This window comes from Sphaeramia orbicularis, chromosome 3 (genome assembly GCF_902148855.1).
Source record: "Sphaeramia orbicularis chromosome 3, fSphaOr1.1, whole genome shotgun sequence".
Classification (NCBI taxonomy): domain Eukaryota; kingdom Metazoa; phylum Chordata; class Actinopteri; order Kurtiformes; family Apogonidae; genus Sphaeramia; species Sphaeramia orbicularis.
In genome coordinates this window covers 33,896,347-33,922,928 of record NC_043959.1, presented here as the reverse complement: position 1 = coordinate 33,922,928, position 26,582 = coordinate 33,896,347, and the positions used below count along the sequence as shown (strand labels likewise).

The following is a 26,582-nucleotide window of genomic DNA, read 5'->3' as shown; positions in this document are numbered from 1 at the left end:
TTAAGCATTATGTTGTTTGTATTGCTTCATTATCCCTGATTATAATTCTGTACCCATACTCATCTAAATAAAGCAGTCAGACTCTGCTTCAGATTATCTCCCTGTCCCTGTTTTGGTGATTTTAAATATTTTTCACTGACCCCTTTTTGAGTATAAGATTACTATTTTCTCATACTAATGCATCAATTATACTGCATGTGTTTCATGAGTCTGCATCTCAGTCTATTTCATAACGTAATGAGCCAACTATAGCCTGCAACAGAACATAAAACGAAGATCACCGTTTTCTGCAAAGAATGGTTTACACAGTAAACTAAAAGCTGGTACATCTGGGAGCAGAGTGTCCTCTGGTGGCCTCAAAAGAAAGAGCAACAGCCAGTACTATAAGAATGTCTTACAAAAAACACATCTCTACCCAGCTGATTCTCTGACATCCATTCTCATGTCTGGTTCTGAATGATATTCCAACAATCGCCATGTAAAATACTTTGTAAATCTCCATGTTTCTCAAACAACTGTAATAAATATTTACTGAAAGCAAAGGCAAATGTTAGTTGGGATTATAGAGAGTAACAGGGAACATGAGAGAATGACGAGTGACCTTTGTGGAAGGTCCCATACCTTAATAACATATCCTACAGCAATGGTTCTCAAACTTTTTACAGTGGAGTACCCCCTGAAATATATTTTTTTAGCCAAGTACCCTCAACTCTCACTCCAGCAATTTGGATTGAACAAAAATGAGACGAAATTCATTCCTGTGCCGAAGGTGTCTGTTTTTATTTTCAAAACTTTGTAAACAGACGACATATATTTAACTTTAATATATTAGAAATAACATCTTTATAAGCCAATTTTGTGCAAAATATAAACTAAAAAGAACCCTCTTTCATGGCTAAGAAAAATATATTAAATGCTCATGAATGAATAAATTAACCCTTCATCATCAAAAAAAATAATTAGGCTACTTAATTACTCAAATAAACTCATCTCGAATAATATAAAATACAAATGTTCTTGAAATGTTACCAAAGCATAAACAAAATGACAGACAATAATAATAATAGTATAAAAAATTTAAATATTGAAATGAAATAAGGTCAGGAGTGTTAATTTTATTATACAGTATGAATATATTTATTGTGTTTTATGTTTCAGTAATAATTCTCATTATTTATTTTGTATTCAGAACATGATGACTTATTTAATATATTTTTCCCAAAAAATTTCAAGTGCCCCCTGAGCTTCTTCCAAGTACCCTTGAGGATACGTGTACCCCACTTTGGGAACCCCTGCCCTACAGGCTTTTAGATTTAAGCATCTCTTAGAGAGTTCATGACGTTATAAGTTCCCACGTTTATGTAAGTAATTATAACATGGAAGCCAAATCAGTGTTACAGTTACAGTTATACAGAATTAGACAGTGAAAAATAATGAATTTGTATGGTTCACACCATGTACAGTGTACCATATACATGCATGTGCAAAGTTACCAAGAATTACCTTAATGGGTTGGCCTAACACAATAATAATTCAAACATCTGTTTAAAATTCCTCAGATTGATTCCATTATTACCATTGTAGGTTTTCATACTTTATGTAAGGAAGACACCCTCATTAATTTTATTTACTTTAGAATACCTCCTTATAGTGGAGTAGAGTATGTTGAAATACTTGAGTGTTATGTTTGTTTTTTGATGCACTATTATGGCCCCTGCTCTTACTTATATTACTCAGATAATTTTATCCAAGACTGTGTCAAACTTTTGTGTGATTAAATTGGTCTGATTACATTTGTTAACAATTTTTCATGAGTGTAATTAAAATAAACCCAGATTTATATTCCCTACACCATAGAATCCTTACAGACTACTTTAAATGGCATGGAGTGTGACTGCAGTTCCACCAGCAGATGTCAGAAACCCCCCAGTTTTTCAAGCTGAGCTGTTGACATGGTAGTCAAAAGTCTTTGTTTCATTAATGCATGTGTTTGTACTTCCGGGCATTAATTTTCTAAGTAATATGAGCCTGTTCTTGTGTGTATTTTAATGAACAGACTTACAGTTTTGGATTAGGGGCCAGAACACGTTTACATAGCAAGTCACTTATACAATATTTATGTTGTTTTCAGCTAAACACACATGAAACAATTTATGTCATGTCATAAACCCACGTTTTATACAGTTGAATCATTAAATAGTAATATGCCTTGTCTGTTTTTTTTTTTTTTTTTTTTTTTCTTTTTTTTTTCTTTCATATTTCTTTAAAAATAAAAAATAAAATAAATAAATATAAAAAACCTTCATTACTGACAGTGTGGCTTTTTCTCCTTTTTAGTATTTGCAGTTTGGAGTCGTTTTATAAACAGTTTAGCGCATGGATGTAGATATTGTTATAAACAACCTGAACTGTGTGTGTTCAGATTAAAGCGAAATATTCCACAGAAGTGTACTGTTTTGTGCAAGCTGGTAGAAATAGTATGCTATTATAAAAACTGAGGCTATTTCATGATTGACGTTGTGACTGTACTTTTTGAAATAAAAGTGAAGTTATCCGAGGTGAGTGGACTTGATGTGGACAGATGTACTTCCGTGGGTTTATTCTGAAATCTCCGTGGGAAGTGTTGTTCACAGAGCCCCTTCGATAGTGGACAGCGGAAGTGTCGCGTGATTGCCCGGGGTCTTCATCACACTCGTTAAAAAGCACTTTTGTCTTGTTATTTCACCAAAGGGACACCATTAGTCGTCAGTTATCCGTACTTTTTCCCCGGGTACCTGACTAAAAGAGGACTTTACCTTATCAAGTCCAGTCCGTGGCCGAACTAAACGGTAAGCTGACATAACGGTTCGGGCTGGAAGAGTAATGTCCCCCTGAGGAACTGCTTACAGACTGAGAGGACAACTACACAAAGTTTATTCCCCGATTTGTAAGTATAGAGCAACAAACTGTAGAGAACAGAGTATTTCAAAGTTGCTGAACAGAGCGTAAACTGGTGGAAGTGAGAAAATTTGACGACTTCAGAAGTTGCTTTTCGGCAGTTTGACACTTGACAGCGGTCACCACCCGGCACTCTTACGTAGCTTAGCAGCAACGTCATGTCTGTGTGTTTTGGCTAGCGCCGAAGTTAGCTAAACACATATTAAAAATGTAGGTATTATTACCCAATTTCTAATTAGTCTGTTGTAATTATTAACAAACGTTTGTGTAATTTGATATTTGACTTGAAGTTTAAACGACACGCTTTTAATGTGAAGGTAAAGCTCTGGCGGAAGGGTGGATACAGCTGGATGTTTGTAGCTCGACACGGAGGGAGGACATAGTGGATTCCGTTGGGAAGCTGTAGATCAACGCCAGGCGTTTCTCTGGGGCTCTCTCTCGATTGTAGGTGTAGGTTAACGGTGCCACCTCTGCGATGAATCGTACAGGGTAGGTAGCACAAATACGGGTTAATGTCTAGGGATGTTATGTCGTCAAATAGTAGGAAACTTGCTTCTTTCCTGCCGCTGCCCCCCTTCAGTTTGCCTGGCAAATTAGCTGGCTAGCCCTTTTTTGCCTTGGAGATAGCATATGTGTGCTCAGGCTCATCATCCACCAGCAGCTGTAATATTATGCCTAATTTACATCTCTGCTTTTCTTTTCAGCCTCCACACATCTGTGGATCTAAATTAGCCTTGAATATGAGCAGCAGAAGAAGATAAGCGGCGGTGGCTGGCTTCCTGCGGGATTTTGCCTAGCCTTTTTGTTTTTTTTTTTTGTTTTTTTCGTGGACATGCCTGGTCTATGGAGCAAAGCTGAGCGAAGCTAGCTGGCCGACTGTTCGGCTAGCGCATCTTTTTCAGGATTTTGGATGCTTGTTCAGGCGAAGAGCTGATTTATTTTGGATCAGCACAACCTCCCCTCCCAGGATAAGGAGTCAGCATGGGGGAGCCCAGCCTAGACGACGCCAATGTCAAGGTGGCTGTTCGTGTACGGCCCATGAACAGAAGAGGTAAGAAGGCTTAAGGTTACTCAGCTTTGCATTGTTATTGCATTAATGTGCCCTAGGACTACATATGTCTCACGCTAGGAGAAGCCACAACAATAGATATCATTTTATTGTGATGTTACCTATAACAAACTCTGATGAATTGTCCCAGTTGTAGATGCTTGACATACACAATAGATGAATTCTAAATATATATCGCTTCTTCCCATCCATTAGGCTCAGAACCTTACAAAGTAATTGTTTTCAATAACACTCTTTAAATGAGATTGCCATTGTTATCATCAAACTAATTTAAAGCATAGAATATCTCAGATTTACATGATAAACAAACTATATCTCTTAGTAAGCATACCCACTAGATCGTGAGCATGACTTAATTACTCCTTGTTTAATTTCCTGAGAATGAGATGCCAGTCAGAAGTCACTACCCATTAGTGAAATGAGCTGCTGCAGATTTAAAGAAAAAAAAAAAAAAGCTGTAGGCTGGCTGGTCTGGATGGCACATGTTTGCATAGTGCTGCCATCGGGCTTCCCTTGTGGCGGCTTGCCATACAGCTAAATTTTACTCTGAGCTGATGTCTAAGATCCTCTGTTAGAGACTCCTTCTTCCCCTGTCCTTGCTGATTCAGATGCTAACAGCTTCTTGACTTGATCTGTCACTTGCTAAAACACTATGGACACTCTGTAGTTTGACAATAAAGCTTTGCATTGATAACATTTAAGCTGGGCCACAGGGAGGTATAAGACTTTAAAAATGGCATCTGCTAAAAATTACTTTGCATAGCTATTTAGTATTTATTAATTCAGCATATCTATTCCTTCATTTCATCAACTCTAACTGGTTTTGTGTAAAATCTACATCTCTAATTTTTAGAGATTGGCATAAATGCACAAGTATTTGTTGAACAAATCTCCATGCATCCTGCAGTGGTAAGGTTGACTCTATTGCAAATTTTCATAGCCACATCCATGGGCAGTCATTTGCCAATTTATGTTTGTGCTGTGGGAGACCATGTGTTCTATGATAGGAGAAAGAGAGCTGATGAGGCAGAGGGGTTGACTGACAATCGGCAGAATGAATCACGTGTATACCTCGCTCCCCTCGCTGAGCTTTATAAGTCGGTCACAAGACCAAGGCAGCGGATCTCCTCACTATTCCCATAGGCAAGGATTTATCATAAACCCTAGCGTAGAAACAAACCCAGCAGTCATGAAAGATGACATTTTCAGTGTTCTCTAAAAAGATAAGAGATTTGTTTTAGACACACACGGTTAGTTGTGTTTTGGCTTTTGAGCAGCAACCATGTATTTTAACTATTTGTAGATGTTAAGCCAGTGTGTTAGAGGCTTAAGATTAGACATCAGGTACATTTTGATTTGTATGGATTTACTAGTCTGCTTTGTTCCTGATAAAATCCCAGTGTGTCCTCGTCCTTTGCTCTTGTTGCAGTGTACGCTTCATGATTAATTGGGGGCAGTGTAGTTGTCAGGGTCTCTTTTCAGCCATCTTGCCAGGTACAGAGGATGACAAACTGTCTTACTAAATTTCCTTTGCCAAAACCATCACCAAAACTTCCTCTCTCACACAAATGAGAACTTATTGTAAAGTTTTTCTATTCTGCAAATAAAGTGTTTAGGGTCCAGTCCTAGTAAAAGCTCAGAAGATGAGTAAAAACAATTTAAATGACTGTTTCTGAAATGAACAAACAGTCTCAGTTTGTTTCATATTGAATGGCATATGAGGCATCGTCATCAGATAAATAATGATGCAATAGAGTTTATTTGAGGTAACCATAATAGCAGTTTCTCAATCCATGTATAAGTTTTGTCAAATATTTTCCCATGGCTGTAAGTGTCAAAGAAGAGTAGCCTGCAGGACCTTTGTGTTGTATGTTGTTGTGTAATTTCTAACATTAACACAATATTTAAAGAGTACAATCATTATTCTGTTAATGTTTTCAACACATTTGTTCAAGGTTGTCCCATTTTTAAGAAGGATAAAACAATCATATCATTGATAAAAGAGGACAAGCAGGCAAATAAATGTCTTGCTGACGGCAGTGGGCAGTGGGAATGGATTTGGAGCCAGCAGTGCCACGTTTCCAGTCATGCCGCCCTGGTAGCCTTCTCTTTGAAGTGCGCCTCCGTCCACATCTGCCAGTGTTAGTACTTGACAACAAACATATTCAAAGACCATATCAGTTTTGAGTTACAGAGGAGTTGGCATTTAGATCTCAGTCTTTATTGACCTTGGAAAAAAATGCTCTCCCACTCTTGTTCAGCTTACTCTTATTTGTTATTTAGGTCTCAGCACAGCGACACCTTAGAGCTGCTCTGTTCAGTCAACACTTCTCTGTTGTGACCGAAAGTTACATTGGTTCACAGTAGCAGGAGTTTTATGGAGGGCTGACAAGTACATGTTAACTTTCCTCATTCACATTTCCTTTTCAGACCTGTAACACTGAAGTAATGTTCATCTTTAACCTTGAGGCCACTGTCCTTGTGTATCCCAGGTTGAGGAGGAGAGCTGGTGTAGTTGCCTAGTTGGACAAAGGCAGGAAGGGAGTGAGTCTGAATGAATATTTGCTAACGTTGCGTAATGGTCCATGTTCCCATGGCTGTGGCCTTCGAAGAACACAGCAACCCCAGGCGTAGCAATGGCAACACTACAGCCAATCAGCTCTATAGCTGATGTTAGGGCTGCTGTGCCAAACCTCAGCACCGGTAGCCCAGGGAAGGACAGGGGAGCCGGCCAGTGGAAAGTGGGAGCTGGTTATGGAGCAAGAAGAGGCAGATAACAATGGTTCATTTATCCTCCCAAATACACATCACACTTTCCCTTCTACTCTGCAGGAAGTGCAGCTGCTGGTCTAGGGGTATGTGGGTAATGTAGGCAAGAGTTGGGTTTTCCTTTTAGTAAGCTCTTCATAGCTGTTAATAAGAAAATACATGGATGCTGAAAACACTGCTGGCATCATTGTGGGGAACAATTCTGGCTAAATATGGTGTGGTTAGGATGCTTAGATTTTTGTAGCAGTATTGCTATAGTTATTGAGGCAGTCGGTTGTGAAATCACATTAAATTGTGATTTAGTGAGGACAGGTTTGTTTCAAATTGTGTTTTCTTCTGTGTAGAACTTCTTCAATACTATACTGAATGTTAAAATGCTTATATGATAACCCCCATCTTAAAAAGATAACACATGCTCCATTGGTGACCTGGTTCACTGCAATGGTACATGCACATGCCTTGGTCAGAAATAGCAACTGAAGGCATGAATAACATAAAATGGCAGTGGCTAATACTGCTTTAGACAGCTCTTTTTGTACAAAGGAATTGAAACCACAACATATTTCTTCTGTCCTAACACACTTGTTGATGTGTTTAGTTGATTGTCTATACTTGCCCTTTCATGCCTGCATCATAATGGAGAAAATTATTACCAATAATCATCTGTGGCATAATTCCCTGCAGATTGTATTTTACTGGATTGGTAAAAAAAAAAAAAAAAAAAAAACACTGCTTAGTTCTACAGACCAGTAGAGCTGTATTGGTGTTTGTTTACATTGGGGTTTGTACCAAGTCCTGTAGTTGAAGAGTTGTGTTTACAATCAGTGTCTCCACTGCTCTAGTGTCCTTGAGCAGACACTGATTTGCAGTAGAAGTGCTGTTGTAGCATTGAACTCTGACCTTTCTTTGGAAAGGGGTAATGTAAAAGAGCTTTTCCCCTGCAGGAGACTCTGCACAAGAGGGCAAAGAATCACAAGTGTTAATTTTATCTTATCAGATAGGTTAAAAAGCAAAAATCTGTCAGAGTTTTGTAAACAGGTTTCCTCCAGAAAATCAAGCGGGTGATATGACCTATTCTTGCCTAATCAATTAACTTAATGTTCAAGCCAAAAAAAGAAATTATTTCATTTTAAAACATTTTACACTGACATGACCATAAACAAATTTAGTGTAGCACAGTTATATAAAGTAATGATTCAGTCAGTTATCATTACTGGTAAGCAAAGGCTAATGAATTATTGTCTTTGTGTCAGATTGGCAGAGTAATTGTGTGGGCCGTGGACTCTTAATTAACTTGACTTTGGAGTGCTTTGTGATGTACAAATACAAACAAATTTCATTGCTTCATGTTGTGACACCAACAACCCAGCCCATATAAAGTGTGTGTCTGAGGAAACACTGCAGATGAATGGAGAGACTTACCAGTCCCATGAATTTCCAGTGCGGTTCATGTTGCTATTTTCCAAAGCTTTTCCTGGTTACTTTCACAGCGAAGCTTCTATGAGAAAGCCAAGACTGACTCACCTACAAAACCCATATAAGCAGTACTTTGCACTTCTGAGATATGTATTTTTAAAAGCCAGTGCATTTTGCAGTAAATTTGTTCTTTGCAATTACAGGAAAATTGCTTTTTTTCTGATACTATATCGAAACATTTGTCACAAATACAGTTTTGATCTAGGTGCCCCACTGAGCCAAATAAAATGTTGTCTTGTGCATCTCAGTAATGAGTCCCACTCCTTTATACTGGGTTGTAAATGGTCAGTTGCTGTTCTTAAGGCCAGGGGTTGCATCATGACACAGAAGAGCAGTAGTCAATGTGTTAGGCTCATAGCTTTGTGTGTGTGTGTGTGTGTGTGTGTGTGTGTGTGTGTGTGTGTGTGTGTGTGTGTGTGTGTGTGAGAGAGAGAGAGAGAGAGCGAGAGAGAGAGAGGCAGGAACACAGATAATGATTTGCTCAACAAGTCCTGTTGTATTGATTAGTCTAATACTCACTCAGAGGTAAAAGGTTATATGTGTTTTCAGGCTGGCTCTGAAAACCTGTAACTTAACATAGAAGTGAGGGCAGGAAATAATTGTTAAAGTATTTTACTCATTCTCTGCCTCGTGGTGGAGTAGGCTGCAAACAAAGTATTACTATTTGTTCTGTGTTGTAAACTTTATTTGGCCGTAGTTAGTATGTCAGATTCATCAGTAAAGCACTGTTAAAATTTTGTCTGCAGATTTTCCCAACATGGTAGTAAGGCAAAGAAACTTGCAATTACGTAATGATTATTTTTATTGTACTGTGTTATCTTGTAATCTACTTGCACACATGTATTAGGACGATTTATTGCCTGTGCAAATCAGACTGATCATTTGAATCAACTCTGATTAGCAGATGGTAATATCCCATTGCAAAATAAAACCAAAGATGGTAAAGAGACCTACAGCATACACAAATATATAAACGATGCATGTAATAGAAACTGCATGTGTATGTTGGTGTCTTCATTGTAACCGTTTGTGTTGTCTGATCCACAGAAAAGGAATTAAACACAAAATGTGTTGTGGAGATGATGAAGAACCAGACGATCCTCCATCCTGCAGGAACTAACTTGGCCAAGGGAGACTCCAGGTATTGTGTTGTTGACATGGCAACATTCTGTGCCTGCAATGCTCAATTATTTTCTTAAACTCATCTAAATAAACTGCTAACAAAACTACATAATGGTTTAGTAAACACTAAATGAGCTCTGCACCACAGAATCCCATAACTTGTAACCCAGTGTGGTGGGCCCCATGATACCTCTACTTACTACAGCACATTCTGAGGATTGCTTGTTGTGGGTAGACTCACAGCTGTGCCATGCAGTTCTCACTTTCCTGAATGCTACTGCCTAATGACCGTGTGTCAGATTTGTAAGGAATGTTATTCTACAGTCATGATGTGATTTTTGGCAATAGACTGGCTCTACAGCTGGGCCTGCCAGAGACAGGTGTTTTTTCCACATAGTAAAATGTTCACACACTCTTAGCTTTTAGCTCCCAAAAACTTCATTTTAATGTAAAGGCAGCAGGTGTATTTCAGGTACATGTCTCTTTCCGTTAACTTGCATTATGTCACAGTCCTCTTGATCAGCTTATGTTTGTTCGTTTTGTGCTTGGAATCTCATGTCTCTATATTTGTACACAGAGATATTCAAATATAACCTTGGTTGTATTAAGTACTGTGTTGTGTGTTTGCATGAGTTAACTTTGTGTCTATATTCTTAGGTATGTATTGGTGTGAAGGAATGTAACCGGAGTAAAAGAAGAATGAACTAAATCGTAGAATTTTCATGAAAAAAGATGTGATAATTAGAGCTGTTTTTAGTGGAATCACTATGCTACTATCAGTATGCCATGTTTGGCTAGTGACACGCCATCTTTGAATAAGCCCAGATGTGCTGGAAGAAAGCTCCTCTTGTGATTCTGGGGGCTGACTGCAGTCTGCCTGATCAGAAGTTGTGAATAATGCTGGCTGGAGGCTGAGATTCAAGAGCAGACAACAGAAGCCGCATGTGTTTCTCTGTGTGCATGTCAGAGGAGCCTATGCCTGGAAGAAAGACAGCAGCAGTGAGACAGTGGCAGACAGAGACAATTATACATTAAAAGACAGACTCCACTCCACTCCTCTCTTCCCTTACTCTGTTGGGTCATAACTTCCCACCGCCTGGCTTCCTCTCTTTTTCTCAGCTCTTCCGTTTCCGTGGTAACACAGAGGGAGGTTAACTCAGGGTCGCTGTCGGTGACCGTGAAGCCCCTTACTTGAGTTAGGAGACGATGCAAAGGGGGAACAGCCGTCATTTACTCGAGCATCTGTCGGCCATAAACTTTCCCAGTTGACTTTTATGGTGGACTGAATAAGAGCAGAGCTGTAGTTTCTCTCTCTGTCTAGGTCTGACAAAGAACCAAGGAAGCAAAAGGAGGATGGGCTGACTGACGGCTGCCTTCAGCATGCAGATGCTATTTTAATTTTGTTTGTTTGCTTCCATTTTTATTTACATAGATTTTGCATAGGGGGAAAATCTTTTACTCAACATTTTACTCTGTTGTGTGTAGCTGTGAAAGACTGAGAGGGAAGCCTAGAGGAAGTATGCCATAAAGTTGGGATGTTACAGGTGCATGTTGTTTGCTTATCTAGCTGAGCGAGCAGGATGCCCTTTGTTTAAACTGGGAAGAAGTATCTGTAGAAGATAACACATAAAAAGAGAGAGTTGATCTTCCTGCATTAAAGTATACTTATGAACCACTAGTTTTTTTTTTTGTTTGTTTTTTTTTTAACCTACCACAAATGTTGCAGTAAAATTGATGCATGTATTGCAGGGGTCAGAACATTATGAGTCTGACAAATGTGCCTAACTTACATTTAAGCTCCAAATATCTGGCCTAACTGAATGACAGAATGAACACGTTAAGACCACAAAGACCCAACAATCTGCTTTTGTCTTCCACTGGCCCCATTACAGTTTATTTTGGCTTTGATTTGCTTTCAGTTCTTTCCATGACCTTTGCTGACAGATGTATCGATCCACCCTAAATGGTTGAAACTATGTCCTTGCCGATCAATGCTGATCATTTTTATATTGAAGACCAATGGGTTTGTTAGCATTAAACTTCTCCAGCTTCTCTGCTGTTTTGACAGCATGAAAGTCTGATTCAGAACACCGCAGAAAGATCTGGAATTTGAGATGTTGGAATGCTGACTCTCTATACAAATAAATGCCAGTATGGATATCTTAGGTTTGTGGTCATGTGACCATGAAAAGTAGTCCAACTTAAGATTCCTTGCAATGTATATAATGGTACCCTGAGGACTACTTTTTTTGTTCTGGACTTTGGAGGTGCATTTGCTGTGGGCCCTTGACCTGTAAAACCACCATCTGCAGCACATAATCTGTGGAACTTTGTAAAAACATCCACAAATTTGTACTTGTGAACGATGTCATTTCCTCTCTTTGGCTTTCCATCTACACATTGATCTGATATCTGCTCTCAAAACTCTTAATGACAGTCAGTTGAAAAGGAAAATGTTATTTGTAATGGTTTACTCTTCCTGCTGAAAAGATTTGTTCTAGTTATTAAGTGTGTATTCAGCGACACTATGTTAATAGTAAATTACAGTTGGCTGAATGTCCTGTAGCTAATGCATAACAATGATGTGGTTTTTCATTTTCAGACACTGTTTATTCATTACAAATGGAAACACTTCCAATTTTAACTTCCTCCACTTTCTTGTGCTATTGTTTACAACAACTGGGAAGGAAATTATGCAGAGCATTGAGGCAAATTCTATTACAGAATGGTGACCACCATTATGCACTTCATATGGAAACTTCAACTATGGAGCTGTCACATGGCACATAGTCTTCATGACATCCAAATAATAAATGAAACATGGATACCAGTTTACATGATCTTTTTCCTCTGTTCTAATCATTACAAAAAAACTCTAAACAGTCTTTTGCTAACCCACAGGATGATGGAGTAACCACAGCATAATATTTATATGCACAAATTGTTATGATCGCCCTTGTTACTTAATGTTGTAGACATTGTTGTCCTTCCACTCCATGGTGTCAGATTTAGATAAGGCATATGAACAAGATTGAACATTTCTCAGTTAATTTGAGATATTTTTATTAGATTATGTGAAACACTTAAATTGAAAATATCGTTTCTAACATAAGTTTCAATGCCAGACTTTTAGTTTTTTTTAGTAAACCTTTTGATACTTCAATTCTTGACCATGACTAATGTGAAAAGCCCTAACACTTTAGGGTTTGCTTTACTTAAGTCTTTTCTTTGCTTCTGCCAGTTGTGTGTGTTCTGCTTGTCTGTTTGATTCAGTTTTTCCACCAGCTGAAGCACACACTGGGCAGGCCAGAGTTTTCAGTTCCTCACGTTGCCACTCACAGTGACTCATTGCAATGATGACATTAATCCTTGTTTTTAAATAGATTGGGTAGCCTGTTTTGCTTTGCTTGCTTATAGAGGATCATAAATGATGCTACAGTGTACAGTGAGGTTTTTTTTAGGTCTCTCTAGGCAATCAAACAGGATTGTGTGAGATGTCTGAGCATTGGCAGATAAGAGATTTTTGGAATATGCAGTGTGGAAGTTGTGACAACACAGTGTATTTTTTTTGTGACCATAGCCTCTCTGACTTAATGGGGCTGATTGTCACCGTAGAGCATGGAATATACATACATTGTATTTGGTTTCCCAAGAACGTGACCTCACTGAATCACTTTAAACCTTCAGGGATGTCCTAACCTTCACACTTTGAACTAGAAAAGCTAGGGCACTATGTACTCGTCTGTGCGATAAGCAGACTTCCCTGCAGCCGTGTGGTCAGACACTACAGTTTGTCTGATGACCGGAGGCTGTTTGCACTGGGCTGGTGAAGCTGGATGTTGACACAATCGGACAACAATCTGTCTGCTGTCAGATGTCAGTGAGGCAAACACAAGTGGCTCGGTTTCCAAGGTGATACACAAAAGAGACTGTGTGGCCCTGTATCTTGGAATGATGTTGGACATTTAGTGTGTATGTCAGCATGCTTGTGAGTGTATGGTGGGATTGTTCTGGCTAATATATATTTTTGGAAAGTAAGTGTCTGCTAGTATATTTGTTTTTGTACAAGGGTGCTTTTTGATCGCAAAGTTTGGTGAGGTTAAACATTGCCTCAAGTAGTGGTGTTGTGATGGACGGTTAACCAATTAAACAGCAGCAGTGTTAAACATTAACCCAGGAAAATGTTCCTGCACAGGTTGCTCTAACTCAGGGTCATCAGTATCTTCCACTTGTCTCTTCCTGTGTGTGTGGAATAGCCTGGCCAGCCATCCGTCTTTCTAAGTGAAAAATCCATCTGGAATCGCAGGGCTTGAATCCAAATATGAAGGTGGGACTAACAGGCGCAGAGTAAACCAATCACAGATAAGACGGATGTGACGTAATTATGCGACAAGCAGGTCCCTAATGTCAACAAACCTCAGCATGTTTCCATCATGGTGTGCGGTGGTAGTGGTTGAGTAGAAACTTCAGTCTTTTGTCAGAGAAACTTTATATGTAATGTAATTCAATCCTTATTTTTGAATCAAGTAAACAACTGACAGAGCTTTGCGGACTTGGAACTGACTTTGACTCGCGACAAAAAGAAGTTGCTGTGTATGACTCATTGTGAAACACCCGCTCCTCAGACTTGTGATTGGTCGGTGTAGAATAGATGGTGCATACTTCACAGCGATTGGCCCAATTCCAGACTGTTTTCTCAGTATTGAATACACTGAGAAAATCGGGTGGCTGGCCAGGCTATGTGTGGAAGTGCATGAGGTCAGAAACTGAACCCCACAATGGTTCATACTCATTACCGATGAGGAGCTGATGCCTGAACCAGAAGCTGTGTGCCTCACTTTTTTTTTTGGTTTGATGAATGAAATAAATGAATTGAATAGTTAGTTAGAATTGGACTGGATTGGTACAAACACAGCTTTGGTAAGAACATTAGTTTGAATAGTTGACGACCTTGCCTTAATTAAATTCATTGATTGTGGCGCTGTGTTTACACAATAGACAACACTTATTTAAAAAACTTTAGAGAGAAATCATTTTAAATATTTTACAGCAGGGGCTCTTTAGAGTGTGTGGTTGTGTTCACATGCTGATGCTTTGCTGTAATTTCCTCCCTTATAGGCATGTGAAACTGCTATCACCAATGTTTTAGCAAAGATGTTTTTCATTTTAACCTCTTGATTGACCACCCTTGTCTTCTTGTTGATAAAACAGTTCTGTTGAATGGGTGAAGTTTTCTAGCTTCTTCCTGACTTGGACACTATAAATTAACCACAGAAGTAGCCTAATTGACTAATCAGAAAATAACTGTTAGATTAGTCGGGGAAAAAAAATCATAAAATTAATTGAATAATTGGGGAAAAAAAGCACATTTAATTAATTGATAAGACATGCTTGCATAATAGTTTAGGCCCTACCAGTGTATAGATTATGACCCTATTATTCAGTATTTATTTTGGAACACGAATCTCATTTAGCAGGTTTTATCACAATGACAACCCATAAAACCTTTATTTAGATTCACTTTAAGTCCTTCCTGGTAAGGATTTGTGCTCTACAGAAAACACATCTCCTGTTAATAATGAATAAACACAGTAAAATGTCTGCCACCAGTGAAAAACCTTTGAGAAAAAACATGTTTATTTGGGATATGCATCATTGCTTATAAACAGGATTTATAGTGAAATATGCATTTCATTGACCCTGTAAACAACATTTTTGAAATGTGTTTTGGGGGAAGAAGTGAAAAAAATGAAATATTCATGCACTTAACTGTAGTCACTGACACTTTTCAAATGTGGTCAAACTATATTAAATGTTCACGTGTTTGTTTGCTCTGTGAATGAGTTATTACAGTCAAACAGCAATCTCCAGATGTGCAGGTTTTTCTCTAGTTTGGCAAGGCTTAGAAAATGATTATGTTGCAATTAAATCCAACCTGAATATGAGCCCTTAGATGGCAAAAGTGAAATATGAAGAGTTACTATTTGATTTACTGGTTTAATGTCAAGTCATATCCACTGACATGATTCTTTCTGCATACTCCACTCACCATCAACTCATCATGAATACAATTATAATCTATGAAATATTTATTATATATGCATTAATGTTTTGCAAGCTTTTTCACATAGATTTATGTCAGCTTTTTTGCATTTATGTATACAGTTTTGTAGATATCGCTGAAGCATAAAGCTGAATAAGAAAATAAGTAAAGTAGCAGCCTTTTGTTACAGAAAGTATGGCTCAACAATAAGGCTTGCACTCTTCTCTAGAGCTGATGATGAGTTTAGCTGAGGAGTGGGCTACCTTTCTTCACATCTCTGGTGAAAGTTTCACATTCTTGTCATGAGTGAGCATGACAGTTATCTTTAGTCTTGGTTGTTATGTAGAAACTGCTGTTAAGTAAAACAATCTGTATAATGACAGATAAATATTGACTTTTTGACAAATGTGTTTCTGATTCATTTGTAAGAAGAGGAAAATTTAAAAGACAAACTTTAACACTGAACCCTGGTTTGCAGAAGTTTGCATTTCCTCATATTTGTAAGATACAATAAGTATGACTGCTTTGAATTATAAAATGATTTTTTAAAACACTGAATCATTAATTTGGCATTAAAAAAGCAAATGTCCTTGAAGGCAACCCTATTACTTGTAGTATTTACAGTAAATGACAAATGCAAGTAAAACAACAGCCTAACAGACTGCGCCTCCTCGGGCATTGTAAATCAGGCCGGGTGGTATAACACAGCCTTCCAGATCTGGCATCTGTGGCATTTGAGTTAGATCTGTTTCATCACTTGGAATTTTTCCTGCTGGTAGACCACATATCTTTGTGTAGAGTCTTGGACTTTTAATGTGTAATTGTGAAATGACAGTACCAACAGAGAGATGTGAGGGATGTTCATTATTGAATGTGCTATTTTAAGTCCGATTCTACCTCATCTTAACATTCCAATATCTGGTCCAGCCTCTTACCTCCCTAAGGCCTCTGGCTACCTTTCCATCCTCCATTCCTCAGTCCTCCCTACACAGCCGTGGATGGTACAGTCCCAGAGAGAAAAAAAAGAATGTCAGAACAGTAGAGAAAGAAAGGGAGGGGGGGAAGCAACCATGCATTAAGTTATTTTTTAAATGACGGTGATCAGAGTAGAGAAGCAGGCAGAAGGGAGGAGGGACAAATAGAAGTGTTCGAGGACCGAGGGAGGCGGGTTCACAGCTCTCCTGACTGCCTCATGCTCCCTTCCCATTGGTCACGGGGGACCTAGCTTTAATAATGGGCATTTGAGCGCAAGACATGGTTGACCCTTCTTGCCTGCAGCCTTTGATGCAACCATGACAGCTGTCATTACTACGTATGTCAGAACCTGCCAAGCTGATTTCACCCCCGCAAGTCTACGGCTGTGGGGAAGCAGCAGCGCTGTAAGATGCTCCAAAGCCCTCAAGATGGGTATTCATAAAAACATAAAACGGTAAAAAGCAAATAAAAAAATTGCATCATGAAATCAAGGAAGTGTTTGCCTTTTTAAATGTCAAACATAGAAATATCCTTAAACACATTTAAAAGAAGGAGGCCAGGGTAAAAAAAAAAATAATGAAACACCTATATCTCTAAAGATTTTTGTTGGTAATAAATATTTTTTTTCATGATATTTTCAGACTGGTTTTAGGAGGCCTTAATCGTATCCTTGTTTGAAAACGTACCGGAATAAACTAGGTTGCAGATAGAAAGTGTGCTGCATGCGTTTCTTCTCTTAGTGCAGCGCATCAGCTGTGGAACGTCAGTGAAATATGAAGTGTTTAGATTGATTGGGCTGGATACAGGCTGGTTTCTGCAACCACTGCAGTTTTGGCGGTTTTTAAAGAATGCACATGGGTAAAAGGAAACAGGTGCGGGAGTGTCTGCGAGTGTATGTTTTACTGTAGTTCTGAATTTGTGAGGGCTGTTTGAGTCTAATAGAATGAGGAATATTGCTTCAGGCTTTGGATTAATGTTGAAACAAGGAAGAAGTTCGAGGTCAGAAATTGGTGTGAGACAGAGCATGCTGTGCAGTCTGTATGTCAGTGCTGTGATGATATGGAATAAATGATGGGTCCTCATAAGATGTGAAGTGTGTGACTGGTAATGTAAACCACGAGCAGTCTCTCACCTCTGGACTCATCATCATATTTGACACAGATCTCTGAATGACAGCTGCCTTCACAGATGAAGCAGACTAGAATAAATGTGCTAATAATAAATTACAGCTCTCTTAGATTTCATGTCCGGTAGTTTTAAACAAATACAGTTTTTTCTCGGGAGAATACTCCAGAGCTTGGCAGTGGAATAAGTTGACAACAGCTAAATGATTCAAGATTATGAACCAAATTAATGTGTTGGAGCAATTCCCCAGTCTGTATCCTTTCAATAAACATGATGATTAATGTATTTATAGACCATTGCTGAAGAGTTAATTGAAGTATTATTAAAATTTTAATATGGACAAACACAATACTCCAAATGGCAGAAGCTGCAATGTTCAAAAAAAAAAAAAAAAAAAAGTTAGTCACAGCATTTCATTATAAAATAAACTGTGACGTAAGAGACTGTGTGACCTACAAAATGTCCAGTATTGTCCAGATTTTTGTTTTTCCAGTGAAAAGTAAATGCAGAATTTCCCTCTTAAGAATTCAAACTTGTATCACAATATTTGTTGAAATCTTTACAAAATTGCAATGCAAGAATTTTCTTTTTTTTTTCACTATTTGTCTCTAGTTTTTGGAGTTATCATCTGGGTTTTTAATATCCAAATACATGAGATGAAACCTCAGATCTGCTGGAGTGTTTAATAAAACCTGCAAAAAATGGCGAGAAACAGATTCTTGCTCACAATGACACATACAAGTAACATTGGAGAAGTGATTGTGTTTATCACTTATAAAGGACATAACTGCAGGCTATGTGCTTTCATAACATGCGTGCGTTAACGTGAGCCTGCTTGCACATATTTGCCCAGCTTTTCTGTTAAGTCACCAGGATCTTGGCAGCATTTACCGTCTTTTTATGTGTCAGGGTTCTCAATTTTCATAAGCATTTCTCCCATCTGGTCTTGTTAATTTCTGAGCGTGGCCCTGACCCGGTAACCCCCTATGCCACCATCTGATTCACACAGTACCACAGTCATAACTCAGCTTCAGCACCAACCCCCACCACCACTACCCAATCAAACACAGACTTTGGCATGACAGTTAAACCAAGCTTGAAGTTAACTTTTTCTTTTTTCTTTTTTTTTTTTTTTTTTGTATACCATAGATCTCAAGAGTGATGACAGCCAGAGACACACACCCTTACCAGTTTCCTTACATAGATGATTGGACATGTGACAAGCAAACAAGATATAAAAGATGTAAACAAGCCACAGAAACACAAGGCTGATATTGAGGCAAATTTGTATTAAAGTAAAACAAATAAAGCCTGAGGGCAGTGATAGTTCTGTGTTTTTGTCTGTCTCTCCATCCACATTTCTCTGTTACATCCTTTCCCTGTGTTGTTTCATGGCAGATGTGGAACTCTTCTTTAAGTGTCTTTTGTATTTGTCATTTCCACTTTAATAAGCTTTATTAATATTACGAAGAGTGGATTATAAATGATTGCAGCTGTTTTTTGAGAGAAATAAAACCCTGATTTCTAAAGACTTCACACAATGTATCCTCTCTAGCAAGCACTTATTTTCATATTCCCTTCTCTTCACATGCTGCTGTGGACCTTGACCCTCCCATCATCATCAGGAGTCAGTCCAAGGTAACAACATGTGCACGCACACACACACAAACAACCAAGCTAATTCTGCAGTCATGAATAATCTCCATTAGAAAAAGAGTGACGCTGTTGTGTTCGACCTTCAACACAGTGTGTGCGTGTTCTCAGGCAGTGGTACAAAGTAATGGTTTCTAAAACCCTTTGCCTGAAGCGTCTTGGTTAATTTATTAACTTTTAACTCTCAAGAAAAACTTGTAGTCATCTTTTTTTTCCCCTATGTGCCTGTCTTCCTTTTGTGTCCTTACAACAAACAATACAATAAAATGTTTGTGCCATCCATCCAAACAACAGTGAATGTTTAATGTATAATACCATTAACCCGAGAGCTTGTTGATGATGCTGACTGTTTTTGTTTGGCCTTGTGGTTCAGGTCTTCGCCTATGATTACTGTTTCTGGTCCATGGATGAGTCCGATAAGGAGAAATTTGCTGGTAAGTCTATCACCTGATCCAGTTTTTAAAGGTATAATTCTTTGTGTTGGAGCAATTTTATTTCATTTTAATTAGCCATTGAAACTATTGGTTTTCAACTGCTTAAACATGTGTGACCATATACAGTAGGATCACATACTGTGTATGTATCTGCTCCAGGTCAGGAGGTGGTGTTCCAGTGCCTTGGGGAGAGTCTCCTCAATAACGCCTTCCTGGGCTACAATGCCTGTATCTTTGCCTACGGACAAACAGGTGAAATAAATATTTGATTTTTGATCACTACAGATTTTAAAGCATAGTGTCAATAGAAATAAAGAAAAAAGAACCAGTTTGTGTGTCTAGGCATGATAGATCCTCACACTGTCACTAAAAGATAAGCACACCTAAGTGCTGATAAGAAGGAAGTGCAAACCAGTGCATCGATTAAACTGAAAGACAGCAATCACATGGATCAATGAGATACAGGCTTGAAATGTGTTCAGGGTAGATGGGGCTTAAAAGGATGATACCGTCGTTCTTATTGTTGTAGCAGTTTATTCATTCTGTTTTTTAAAATTACTTGTAACTATAACATATTAAGTTACCTGAAGTAGATGCTTTTCTGTGTTTTTGTTTCTAGGTTCAGGAAAGTCATACACCATGATGGGTTCAGGGGACCAACCAGGTCTGATTCCCCGACTGTGTAGTGCTTTGTTTGATCGAACACAGAAGGAGCAGCGGGAGGAGGAGAGTTTTACTGTTGAGGTGTCCTACATGGAAATCTACAATGAAAAGGTCCGAGATCTGCTCGACCCCAAAGGGTATGACCTCAGGATTATCTTACGGTGTCTTCCTCAAGCTTAAGTGCAAATAAAATTCTGTGTTATTGGTTCATAAAGCTGCCTATATGTTTTACAAAGCCCAATGAAACAGTGACAAAACAGAAGAATTAAAAATGTTTGCCAAGTTGTTTTAAAGCTCAAGTTACCGGTGAACTCTTGGTACCACCAGCTGCTGTGGTCAGTGAATAAAAAAACATTAGCCTTCTGCCTGAAGTCACTGATGGAGCCAGTTCATGTCCAGCAGGTCAGCAGTAAATCAGCATCGAAGGCCTGTGTCGGCTGCCCCAGACTGCATAACCTTTGACCTCACTCACTACATGACCCTTAACCTCTGTAAAACAGCCCATGGTGCAGCACACCATCTGACATCCATATGGGCTGGACTTCATAGCAGAGAATGATGAAGTTCTTAGGCAAGTTTGGGGCAGGGTCAGAGAGCTAAGTGATAACTAAGTGTGTATGAACCAGAGCACAGTTGTTGTAATGACTAGAGCCACAAGTAACATGAAGTGGATTTAATGGCTAAACAGATGTAATGTTGGGAAGTTCATGCTATTATGAAACTGCATTACCTTGAGTCCCATATGTAAATGTATTTGTGGGAAATATGTATTTAGGATGTATTTATTTAATATGTTTTTTTTTTTTTTTTTATCAAACTGAAACAAAGCTACACTATGAAACCATTCTCCTTTAATACTAGCTGTTCTGCCCTTGAACATTACCAGTGTCCTGCCGCAGCACCACAGGTCTGGAAATAACATCTTAAAATGGTCTTAAAAAGTTTCTGATGTAACTTGTTGAAATTAGCAGAAGCCCTGTCAAGCCAGGAGGTTCAGAGCTTAATATAGGCAGTACTGTTACCTTGGACCAGACCATCAAAGCCTCCCTTACTATTGCTTCGGATGTCTAAATAAAGAGTGACACTGTTGTCTGTCTGTGTTTTTAAACCTGTGTTTTCCAGGGGAAGGCAAACACTAAGGGTGAGGGAGCATAAAGTTTTGGGTCCATACGTGGATGGCCTTTCTCGATTAGCCGTGGCCAGCTATAAGGTAAAAGTATTTAACAAGTGATTCTGTATTTGCATTGGTATAATAATGACAACCAATCACATTTACTCTGTCTGGGATGTCATTATTAAGCAGACATGTTTTATTTGCATTCCCTCTCTTTTGCGTGCATTTCTCTTAGTGGATTTGTAACACTTCAGCCTCCAAGGGGCCCAATAATTCACCCATAAGTTTTTTTTATATTTTGCCTAACAAAATTGTTAGCAGGGCAGGGATCAGTTGAACATGTCAGATTCAGAAAACACCAAACCAGATGTTTTTATGTTCTTAAAAGATGTGTCAAGAGGTAAAATACGTATATGTACATGTGTAGGTATTTTTCTATAATTTGTTTTGTTTTAACAGGACATTGAGTCTCTAATGTCAGAAGGGAATAAGTCTCGGACTGTTGCTGCTACCAACATGAATGAGGAGAGCAGTCGATCACATGCTGTCTTCAACATCATCCTTACGCACACGCTCAAAGACTTGCAGTCAGGGGTAAGTAATACTGTAATGCACATACTGAGGCTGGGCTAAGGCACAGTTTCTCAATACAGATAAATCCTAGCTGATGGCAGTAGGGGTGATTGCAGCCACAGAAGAGCCAAATTGGATCCTCTACATGTGTTGAAGCCTTACATTTAACACATCCATCACAAGGGCTTACAACAAAGAGTCTGATGACTGTGAAACATCAAGGCCATAGCGGCAGATATTGCAGTGAGAGTAGTTGATGCAGTCACAGGGGATGCAGTGGGTTGAGCTAGATGTGATGCATCTGGGTCAGCCTCTTCACTTTCCACATGGTTGTTGGCATGTAATTTATTTGAACACTAAACTGAGAAATCTCAACAATTATCACTTCTTCAGTTTAACATCTATATATAACTATGGTGTAATTACAGTATTTGCTGTATTCCTTTATTTACTGCAAAAGGTGGACGTTACATAGGTCTTATGCAGAAGTTTCTTCCTGTGTCCAGCATCTTGGCACTCACCCATACTGCACCATAAGTTTGCCCTAGTTTTCAGAATCCAGCAGACATTAACGACTCTTCCTTTATCGCATTCTGGTGTCCTAGAATGTATGTCTTACATATAGGAGGAACTAAACAGACAATTTTAAGACTGACCTCTTTGGAAAGTATGTTATGTTGTTTTACTGTTGTAATACTTTCCCCAGAGAATGCATTAAAAGCATGAACAGGCATAATTTGACTGTTAGCACATTACAAATATTAGTTTTTGGTCTGTAACAGAAATAGAAGTGTAGTTGTGTAAAAACCCAACTGGGCAAACTTTGTCTGGCAAGTTTTTGATAAGGTAGCCATGGCAGCTGGTTGGTGGTTTGTAGTTACCAAATTGGATGACATCAACAGTCTGACCATTCACTCCAAGAAACAACCTAAATGTCGACTTCTCCATCCTTACTGACCCACTTAGATTCTCCTGCTCCTTCTCTTGCTCTTATTTCCAGAGAAACTTGCCACCAGCAAATCCGCTTAATAATTCACAGGCATGACTGTCAGTTAGTCAGCTGATACAGCCTGATCTGTTTTCAAGGCACACCCAAAGTCAGTATGTGGGTTCATCAAGAAATCATCTGCCTCATAAAGCGTGCAGGCAGTGAGTTAATCACCTGGCAGATACATTTGCTGAGTCATTTATCAGTTTTCTTCTTAATATGTTTCATCATGCTAAACAAAGAAACTCCCCTCTGACTCTTTTTTAAAGCAGCAGCAGTGGGGTTTAGAAGTTACTGAGTTACTGCTTTGAACACTGTTTTATTACCTGTATCACTGTTTATGAGTATATGTTTACTTTTACTCACCTACCAGATTAGCAGGATGTGTGTGTTTTTAACATTCCTTCACTTGTAAAATTCCTAATGATATGAATGTAGATTTTAAAGTCAAAACAAAAAACATGTAACTAGAAAAAATACAAACTAAAGATGTAGGCTGGTGAGCTGTATGCCTTGCTTGCTGATCTGGTTACTTGTGGAGGACAATGAGCCAGGTGTCATGTCTCTTTATTGCAGAACTGTTCATTAAGCAGAGAAAATGCCACACAGTCAGAGGCGTTTCCTCCTTTTCATTACTCTGTCAGCCTAATTGATGGCTGAGATAAAAAAATGACAAGTCTGTATAACTTTATAGAATGAATACAAATACATATGCAGTTAGTTTGGTTAACTAATGCTCTTTCTGTGTTCAGTATTCTAGATTGCCATCTTTTGTTTGTTTAATGATTAGCTTGCTTTGGGGTTTTTTTTAGGTAGTATGAGGCTGATTTTAATCAGTGCGGTCTGAGGTTGATCTTAATCATTTAGTCTCATGATGAGTACTGCTCTGGATTCAGGGCTTTGTTTTATTTTTGTACCTGAAAAAAGTGTGTTATGAGATGAAACCTTGGAAAAATAGGATTTTGGATATTAAGGTTTCTGTTGATCTCATTATCTCTTAAGACGAAGTTGTTTTCACTACACAAATCCCTGTGCAGAAATACACCCAAAACTGTGCAACACATACGTTGCCTTCTATGACACAAAACTTCTCAAGCAGATGTATAGGTTTGAAGCAAATAAACTGATCAAGGTGTGTGTTTTCTTAAGCTTTTGCAATAAAGTAGAGGTTTATTGTAAAGTGACACAGTTGTGTTTTTATAGTAGTTCAGGAAATTAGGGACGAAGTGTAGCTGTGGATATTTTTATGTGACACTGTATAGTGATAAAGCTGTTTTCTGCCAGTAGTTTTTCCTTCTTTGCTGCTTAAAACTGAGGAAGGAGTCATGTCACTTGACTCCGTACAGGAAAATCTGAACAAGATTCCTGAATATCTCTGTACAAGAGGGACTAATTTTTACTGTATCTGAGTAATTGTGAAAGGATTTTCATTGTCTTAAACATTTGCACTTTGAATTAAACCAGTGCAGCTGTTTAGGCTGACTCGCATATTACCTGCGTTACCTGGCTTTGAGTGAATCTCCTGACCACACAACTCCCCTGTGGTTGAACAGATGTAGTGTCGATACTGACAGATGACTGCATCTGCTGTTGTTGAGCTGCCGATGTTCTGCTTCCGCTGTGTGGCCAGTGTAGACAAGGTGTTACGTTCAGCCTTGTCAGCAAACTGCTGTCCTGTCATGCTCAGACAAGAATGTATCAGGCCCGGTGCAAACAGGGGAAGTGATATCCACATCTTCAGTGGCCCTTGGGAACACGCAGAGGGAACCTGTCAATAAGATACTGAAAGAAGAGAAACCAAAGTCTACTGCAGCATTTTGGCATCACTACTTTGCTGTTTTGTGTCAGCTTTTCAGGAAAACAGGAATTTGATCAGCATCTGAAAAAGAGTGGACTGAACAGGTGATTGACAAGGGGAACCTTACTGTTAGTCTCTGGGTTGGGGATTGTTATCTTGCTTATAATCTAGACTTCATCTACACTGAGTTGAAAGTGCTGAAAACTCAGCAGGGATGTCCTTGATGTGGTGCTTCCCTGGTGGATTATGTGCAATCAAAGTATTGTCAGGCCTCATGCTGATGCGTGTCGTAGCCTTTCAGGAATGTCATTACGTGTTCCAAATCCAGATCTCATGTATTGAATTGCAACTGCTGGATATTTACTTGACAAACAGAACAACTGTCTTATGACAGTGCTGTTTATGGCTGCCATTAATGCTGAATGAAGTACTTAGCATATGTCAGGAGTCATTCACCCCTTTAAAGGTGTAACTCAAAGTAAGGAGTAACACTTGACATAAAATACTGCTGGTTTTTAGCCTGTGTAACTGTTATTTTGTAGAGGAATTGCACCTACACACTTGATAGACATACTAATACAGTAATATATTTTTTAACTCTGTCTGTCTTGCTTTCTCTCTTTAGACAAGTGGGGAGAAGGTGAGCCGGTTGAGTCTTGTAGATTTGGCTGGAAGTGAACGAGCAGCAAAGACCGGCGCAGCAGGAGAAAGACTAAAGGAGGGAAGCAACATTAACAAGTAAGTAAAGCAATAAAACACATGGCCACTAAACTGTAGTTTGTCAACTGTTTTATGTCCCAGACATTGTTCAGTTTCTTATTTAAGATTTTTCTCCTCATTCAAAATGCATGCATTCAGTCTGTCATTATTAATCTTTTGCAGTTAAGCCTATGAAACTTACAGGAAGCAAACTTCATTAACTTGGTACCACAGCTCTTTTTTTAATCATCATCGACTCCCTAAGGCATCTACAGTGCAATTGCAGCAGCCTCAAAATGATTTAATTATACAGGCTGTTATGTTTTGTATTTTAGTCATATGCTTGCCTTAATACAAGCACATGAAATTACATGAAAAGCATTTGACTGTGTTTGTGTGTCTGCCTGTGTGTGTTTTTTCAGATCATTGACTACACTAGGCCTAGTGATATCAGCACTGGCTGAACAGGGAACTGCCAAGAACAAGACAAAGTTTGTCCCATACAGAGACTCTGTTCTGACATGGCTACTAAAGGTGCATACACAATAAAAATGTTTACTAAAGAAAGGAGCCAGTGGTGCTTTTCTTTGCTCATTTTACTGTATAATCTTTGTATGCACTGATTTCCTCCGTTGCTCACTAGTCTCTCTTTTCTTTCTACTTCTCTTTTTTTATTCATGTTTGTTCATCTCCAGGACTGCCTTGGAGGCAACAGTCGCACAGCAATGGTTGCAACTGTGAGTCCAGCAGCAGACAATTATGAAGAAACCCTTTCAACTTTGCGTTACGCTGATCGGGCAAAGAACATTGTTAACCATGCTGTTGTTAATGAAGACCCCAATGCTCGCATTATCAGAGAGCTCCGAGAGGAAGTAGAGAAACTACGAGTGCAGCTGACCCAGGCTGAGGTGAGGCAATGGTTGAAATCTTAAAAATCAGCAACATCATCTGCTTTCTGTTTCTCTAAATTATAACCTCTATTTTTCACCAGTCTCTGAAAGCTCCAGAACTGAAGGAGCGTCTGGAAGAGTCAGAGAAGTTGATTCAAGAGATGACCATCACTTGGGAGGAAAAACTTCGCAAAACTGAGGAGATTGCACAGGTATGAAAATGGATTATTAAGCCAAATGTATTGAATGACTGT

General features: G+C 38.8%; 1 protein-coding gene across 8 annotated transcripts in view; it reads left to right on the top strand.

Moving 5' to 3' along the window:
• The first annotated feature begins 3,196 nt into the window (after positions 1–3,196).
• Positions 3,197–26,582, top strand: part of kif13ba (kinesin family member 13Ba) — a 40,007-nt gene continuing 16,621 nt past the window's right edge. For 7 of the 8 annotated variants that reach the window (XM_030162747.1, XM_030162739.1, XM_030162762.1 and 4 more), the window contains exons 1-12: positions 3,919–3,988; positions 9,299–9,392; positions 19,142–19,154; positions 19,543–19,603; positions 19,763–19,855; positions 20,223–20,403; positions 21,389–21,476; positions 21,840–21,974; positions 25,365–25,477; positions 25,861–25,972; positions 26,134–26,346; positions 26,430–26,540. In XM_030162747.1, the coding sequence (XP_030018607.1) occupies positions 3,919–3,988; positions 9,299–9,392; positions 19,142–19,154; positions 19,543–19,603; positions 19,763–19,855; positions 20,223–20,403; positions 21,389–21,476; positions 21,840–21,974; positions 25,365–25,477; positions 25,861–25,972; positions 26,134–26,346; positions 26,430–26,540 (1,284 nt within the window). Of the gene's footprint in view, positions 3,427–3,641; positions 3,989–9,298; positions 9,393–19,141; positions 19,155–19,542; positions 19,604–19,762; positions 19,856–20,222; positions 20,404–21,388; positions 21,477–21,839; positions 21,975–25,364; positions 25,478–25,860; positions 25,973–26,133; positions 26,347–26,429; positions 26,541–26,582 lie in introns of those variants that run through there. The other variant, XM_030162715.1, reaches the window with a different exon arrangement.